At 38.1% G+C, this 7,648-nt stretch overlaps 1 protein-coding gene across 1 annotated transcript; it reads left to right on the forward strand.

Annotated features, from left to right (window-relative positions):
- Positions 1–377: 377 nt before the first annotated feature.
- six7 (SIX homeobox 7) lies at positions 378–3,790 on the forward strand (the record flags this gene model as incomplete). Its single annotated transcript, XM_083902235.1, has 3 exons — positions 378–785; positions 2,504–2,667; positions 3,580–3,790. 3 exons carry the CDS (start codon positions 378–380, stop codon positions 3,788–3,790), a joined length of 783 nt encoding a protein of 260 aa, XP_083758361.1.
- Between the last annotated feature and the right edge of the window lie 3,858 nt (positions 3,791–7,648).

A 7,648-nucleotide genomic window follows, 5' to 3' on the forward strand; every position in this document is an offset into this window, starting at 1 on the left:
TCAGTGGCTTGTTTGCTCACTGTATTTATCCTAACAGTCAATGTATCCTCGGGCTAAGGCAAACAAGCTCATCAGCAGTCACCTCTGTACACACAACCCCCCACTAAGAGGCTAATGGCCGGGATGTTTAATCCTTCTCAAAACAACCACAGAGATGCTAATTGTATCTGGCTATAAATACAGCTCGACTCCGCGTCCTCCTCCTTTATTCACCTCCTCTGAAACATTTGCCCAAATACCAGGAAACACTCGGTTCCATAAGAGCAGCAGCAGCAGCGACGCTGCGAGTGTCGATGATCCAAGAGCGCACGGACTTTTACGCACGCTTGGATCGTCTTTCCACGCGCCCTGCGAACTTCTCCTCACGCCGAGCCGAGATGTTCCCGCTGCCGATGTTCACGCCGGACCAAGTGGCTCGGGTGTGCGAAAACCTGGAGGAGACCGGGGACATCGAGCGCCTCGGCCGGTTCCTCTGGTCGCTGCCCGCCGCCGTGCCCGGCTCCGCTGGCGAGGCGCTCAACCGACACGAGTCCGTGATGCGCGCCCGGGCGCTGGTGGCTTTCCACGGGGGGAATTTTGACGCGCTTTACCAAATCCTGCAGAACCACAGGTTCACGCGCGAGTCGCACGCCAAACTGCAGAACCTGTGGCTGGACGCGCACTACCGCGAGGCGGAGAGGCTCCGCGGGAGGCCGCTGGGCCCGGTGGAGAAGTACCGCATCCGCAAGAAGTTCCCGCTGCCCCGCACCATCTGGGACGGTGAGCAGAAGACGCACTGCTTTAAGGTAAAGAGACACGGGCGCGCCTGGAGATACAGTGTTTGACTTAGAGCTGAGAATCAGAGCAGTTTGTTTGCGAATTAACTTTCACTGGTTACTTGAAGGCTGCAATAATTAATATGGCAGAAAGTAATGGGAAATATCCATCTCTGACTGTAGAAAATGTCAATATGAAATATATGGAGAACTCTACAACTCTAAAGGCACATACAAGACTGTATAGTCCCTTTAAAACAAGCAGCATTTAGTGCAATGAGATAATTAAAGTAGAGAAACTAGGGCTGCAACCAACTAATTATCATCATCCATTAACCTAGTACTTAAAATGACAATGTTCTCATGAAAGTTGATTTGTCTAAAAACACAAATGATTCAGTTTTAACGATTTCACCAGAAAATATTCACATTTAAGAAGCTGAAAACGCAGAAAGCCTGTTTTAATTATTAAAAACAAACACCCAAAAGCCTTAAAAGAAACCAAAAATAATCACATTTAAACTATTCATTCATTCATGCATTGGTGCTAATGGGTGGTAATTAAAGTCTATGGACTCTAAAATCCCAGCAGATCAGCATGTTTGTGAAAATACTACTAAGACCAACAACCACAAAGTCACTTAAATCATCTCAAACGGCAAAGTTGGAACAGCTGTGCCTAATAAAGTGGTCCCCGGTGGCGAGTGCGAGTGTGAAGACGCTTTCTAACCCTGCCTCTGCTCCCTGAGCTCTTAAGACGACGATGATCCCTCGGCCTTCTGCTGTCAAAGCCACTAAACTGCTTTACGTGTCAAAAAAATCCAGAGCGTGTTTTCTCTAAAACTGTGCGAAAACATCAGGAAACGGGTGAAAAATGCCAGAATAATGTCATTGTTTACTGCTTCAGTGATAACCAGTGTCACAACTGTCATTTCGGTGTGTTATTCAATAGATGCTAAGTAAAAGGAGGGGAGAAAAATCCAGCAGATTCAGTCGTGGCCGTCCCTAGAACAAATTAGCAGAATTTTCCCTATATATTTTGAATTAAATGACATTTTAATACATTTACGCAACATATATTCAATTTAAAATCTACGTTAACATTTTGGCTTTTGGGTCATGGTATTTATCCATACGTTTAAAAAAGTGGTTCACCATAGAGTATTTATTTAATCAAGTGTATATTAATCCCAATTTGGGGATTAATAAGGTTTCTCCAACTATAGCACTTACAGTGACATTGAAATGTTTTATTTATTTTGCTAAAAAAAATATATATATGTATATTGTCCTTTAAAAAAAATATGTAAAATAAAATAAAAAAGACTATATGGAAAAATTTCAGTATTCCACAAAAAAAGAACTAAAATTAGTTCAAATTCATGAGGGACAAACTAGCAAAAACTCAGATTAAAACCTCCCCAAATGTGTTAAAAGCTCCCCCTTGTGGCCAAGCGCGGTATTGTTCCAAACTGAACTTCCATCACTGAATCAAAACATATTAAGCCCCTTAAGATGATCCCCGTTTAGTGGACTTACATTTTTTTATGCACAACAGGGATCATGCGATTATCTGGTTATAAATCTAATCTAACCAGATTAGAGTGGGCGTCGCATGACAGCAGTGAGATTATTCTGGTTTAATGGGGACGGTTTTAAAAGAAAATGAAATGTGGACTCGACGATGACGCAACTTAACATTAAATGTTCTCCCTTGTCGTCGTCGTTGTCGTCGTTTTCTTCTCCAGGAGAGAACTCGCAGTTTGCTGAGAGAGTGGTACCTGCAGGATCCGTATCCAAACCCGTCCAGGAAGCGGCACCTGGCCCAGGCCACGGGACTCACGCCCACGCAGGTCGGGAACTGGTTCAAGAACCGACGCCAGAGAGACCGCGCCGCATCTGCAAAGAACAGGTAAGATCTCAAGATTATGTCCTGTTTTTACAACAACTGATATACAAATATATATATATATATATACATACATATACATGTATATATACACATACATGTATATATATATATATATATACACACACATATATATACATATAAATGTATGTATATATATGTGTATATATATATATACACATATATAAAAATACATACATACATAAACAAGTATATATCCATAAAAATACATATATACACATACATATATATGTATATATATACACACACATATAAAAAATACATACATACATATTCAAGTATATATGCATACAAATACATATATACACATACATGTATATATATATACATATACACACACATATATACATATATAAAAATACATACATACATATACATACAAGTATATATGCATACAAATACATATACATATGTACACACATACATATATACACACATATATATATACTATACACATATATATATATATATACACACACACACACACACACACACTTTATTCAACATGCTTCAATTCACTGAATCACAGTTAAATCCCCAAAAAGTCGAGATTAAAGCGATCAGATTAGACCAATGTTCAATATTTGAAACTTTGAAATTTACATTTTTATAAAGGTGAAATATTGAGTTTAATTCAGGATAAAAAAAACTACGATTATCAACTATTTTGATAATCCATGTATCGGTTTGAAGCTTTTTTTTCACGATTAAAACAAGATTTTTACTCGTTTCAGCTTCTTCAATGTGAATATTTTCTTCATTCCTTTGCTCCATAAAACAAAGAAAGTTTTCTGACGCTTAATCGTGAAAATAATCGTCAGATTAATGCTTGTTGTTGACTCTATACTCACAATCCTGACTCCCCCCTTTCCCGTCTCTCCTTCCTCTGTGCAGACTGCAGCAGGACTCCTCCCTCCTCCTCTCCGAAACCTCGCCCAACGGCTCCCTCCAGGAGCGCCGACACCACCCTCACCTGCTGCCCTCCTCGCTCCACCGCCTCGGCAGCCCCGAGGCCAGCGACAGCAGCGAGGAGCCGGAGCGCCGAGGAACCGGAGCCTCCACTCCGGACATCTCAGTCAGCAGCGACAGCGAGTTCGAGTCCTGAGATGACGACGACGACGACGACGATGATGGAGAGACTTTTAATCCTCCTGATTGTCGAGTTAAAGACTCCTGAACTGTCTGTGAATGTGGACACAAGAAGAAGAAGAAGAAGAAAAACATAATGCACTTAATTTAAAAAGCACAATGACACACGACCGTGGTCTGTCAACGTTTAAGTCTCAGGCAAAGTATTTATAGAAATAACGTAATAATGAAAATGATCACTTTTAAATTTTGATACTGATGACAATGAATATTTTTGTTTTACGTAATTTTTTTTAATGTAACATACAGTATACAAGGGTCATACTTCAGTCTATAAAATGTCAGTCGGTTTAAGGTTTTATGCGTTACATGCGGCAAAAGACGCCAGAAAATGTTCACATTTAAACACAGATTCATCGATTATCAAAATAGTTGGCGATTCATTCAGTTTTCAGATTGTTCAGCTTCTTTAAGGCAACGATCTGAACACAAACCGCAAAAGTGGCGTTGCGTTCCCAATTTTTATTTCGCGTTTAGACGAGCGTCTTTGGGTGGAAATCTGCACGCACGCGGTGACGCAAAAGTGTGTGAAATTTGATGTAGTATGCATGCCAGGTGGCTAGGTGGCACTGTGAAGCACTGCCATACAACAACACCAGGAATGCGCGTGTGCGTCGAAACTTCCTTCTACTTCTCGCTAGTAGCGCGAAGTAGCAGCTAAGGCAACTTTTCAACCCCTTTAGACGGGAATTTTTAAGATTTCCACTCTGGAGTGTGGGTTCATTTGTTTGCCTTTTTAAGCCCCAAAAACGCAGTCGCTGTCTAAACGACAGTTGTCAGTTTCACCCGGGAGTGTAAAAGCCAGCCTCAACGTGAATATTTTCTGGTTTCTTTGCTCCGTATAACAAAGAAATGATTAAAATAAAACAAGACACGGGACAGGAAGTCATCACTAACACTAACTGCACAATAATAACTGTCATTCACTGGATTTTACTGTAACCTAAATGTGTTTCTGAAGAGAAATCAGTCTGCGATTGTGCATATTTCATTCACTGCCTTAACAAAAGGACCAAAGGGTTTCACTCTTGAACGACACAATAACACATTAAAAAAATGCACAAACTATGGGATTAATGACGCACGTGTGCTGCTAAAAAAGAAAAGAAAAAGGTATTAACTCAACTGTGCCTATTACCTCAGTGAGGCCCGGTTTAGATACGACACATTAGAGAAAATTGTTCTCACAAAAAACATAATTTCCCATAACGCACTGCTGCGTCTCCGCGTAAAACGATGTACAGTATTTTGTAAATGTTTTATGTAAATAAATGAACCTATTTTTACCCAACTGTGTACTGACTGAGGAGATTTTTAAAGAAGAAAATCTCTTGTTTCTTTAGGTCATTTCAGACACATATTTATTTCACACTAGAGGCCCTTATGTAGGCATTAGTAGTATTCTTTAGATCCTTACTCAGTTTTTTTTTACAATAAATATGAGATGAAAAGTACTCTTACACGGCTCCAAAACACACTTTCACCTTATATTTTGGTGAAAAACAATAGGTATGCGATGCTACAATAGCTTCCCCTTGTGGCTCTCAAAATAAAGTAAATAAATGCTTTATTTAGCGAGCTAGACAGCATTATAAATTCAACAGAAAGTACATAATGCTGGAATATCACAAAAACATGCACAAAAAATGTCATAAAAATGTTCTAATTTTACAAATAGTGTAATGTTACAAAAACATAGCAAAGGATATAGTTGGATAAAGCACAGGCTCCCCCTTGTGGCACTTTATTTTGACAAGGTGGAGCATTTTCACCCGTATCTTGAACACACTCCACAATATTCCCCATTCACTATCTATTATTATTACTACTCTTAATAAAAGGAGTATTAAGTAGTGAAATCTAACAGAAAAACTACTAAACTGTTCCTTAAATTTACAGAAAATTCAACATTTAAATGAAATTGGTGCCTCATTTGACAGCAGATATTGACTCTATTGACAACAATAATTGTAGCTCATAATTACACATTACAAAGCTTATTAAACTGTGGTTTGGAGGCGTTTCTACAGAGCAACATTAGCATTTATGTCAGTTTGTTTTAGCTCTGTTTAAATATCCCCCAGGGTAAATAGCTATAAATAGCGAACAGTTATATATGTTTGTTAAACTTTTTTTTCACTAATAAGTCACACAAACAAGCCACACGGACAGTTTAACACTTACCCGTGTTTTTGACGTTTCCACGGTTTCGTATTTTTTATTTTTTTTTAGCTAGTTCTCGCTAACAACAAGTAGAAGTCATTTCTAAACAACCAAACAATCAAAGATGGCGGCCGGAAGTGACGCATTTTATTTATTTTTTTCCTCCTGCTTCTCCTTTTTTCTTCTCCTTTTAGGTTTTTTTTACGTATTTTTTACGGACGAAAAAAAACGACCGACTCGCATTCGGGACGTTTATGGTATGGAACAATATTTAAAATGACACGGTAATACAACACGATGTATGTGTTTTTGTTAAAATCCTTGTTCCTTTGATGTCCTTTCAACATAAAAGAATAAAGGTCTAACGGAAGTTACCTTTATAGTTGATTTAACGTCTACATTAATGCTTTTTGTTGTTATTTTTTTTGAACAACAATCGAAAATGAACAAAAACACGCTTGTTGTTGAAATACTAATACTAACAAAAGCTATGAAAATTCGAATTTGCCAAAAATTACTGCGATTAATACGCAGCAAGTTTGTAATTTTTTATAAATAATATTAATTGGGACAAAAAATATAATATATATATACTTATTGTTATGTACAGTCACAAATAGGCACCACTCATTGTCCTAGTTATATTATTATTTATCATAATAATTATTATGTGAGGCTATGGCATGGAAATGATTGATTTATGAACATGTGTTTATTCCACATAAGGCACATAAAAAGTGGTTTGGAGGTGTTTCTACAGAGCAACATTAGCATTTATGTCACCGTTTGTTTTAGCTCTGTTTAAATATTCTTTAATCCTTTAAATAGCTATAAATAGCTAACAGTTATATATATTTGTTAAACTTTTATTTCACTAATAAGTCACACAAACAAGCCACACAGACAGTTTAACACTTACCCGTGTTTTTGACGTTTCCACGGTTTAGTATTTTTTTTTTTTTTTTAGCTAGTTCTCGCTAACAACAAGAAGAAGTCATTTCTAAACAACCAAACAATCAAAGATGGCGGCCGGAAGTGACGCATATTTAGTTATTTTTTCCTCCTGCTTCTCGTTTTTTCTTCTCGTTTTAGTTTTTTTTACGGATGTTTAACGGACGAAAAAAACGACTGATTCGCATTAGGGACGTTTATGGCATGGAACAATATATAAAATGACACGGTAATACAACACGATGTATATGTTTTTGTTAAAATCCTTGTTCCTTTGATGTCCTTTCAACATAAAAGAATAAAGGTCTAACGGAAGTTACCTTTATAGTTTATTTAACGTCAACATTAATGCTTTTTGTTGTTAATTTGATTTATGAACATGTGTTTATTCCACATAAGGCACATAAAAAGTATAAAAATGTCCCAGGTTTCATCATCATCATCATCAGTGTCATATATAGTCTTTGTCGTCGCTGCACTTGCAAAAATGAAGAAGTGTAAGAAAATGTCAAGTTCCTCTTTTATGTCTCCTGACCACAGAGAGTGGGCGTGGCCTCGCTCGGTGTGGCCCCGCCCCCACACTGTGCAGGAGCAGCAGGAAGCTTTTATACCTGTCAGCTGTTGACTGTTGCTTGAGTCTGGTCTTGAAACTGTGATGTGTTAGTCGCACGGAGCCTGTTCTGACAGGAAGGAACAGAGT

The sequence above is a fragment of the Microchirus variegatus genome, assembly GCF_963457635.1.
Source record: "Microchirus variegatus genome assembly, chromosome: 2".
NCBI lineage: Eukaryota > Metazoa > Chordata > Actinopteri > Pleuronectiformes > Soleidae > Microchirus > Microchirus variegatus.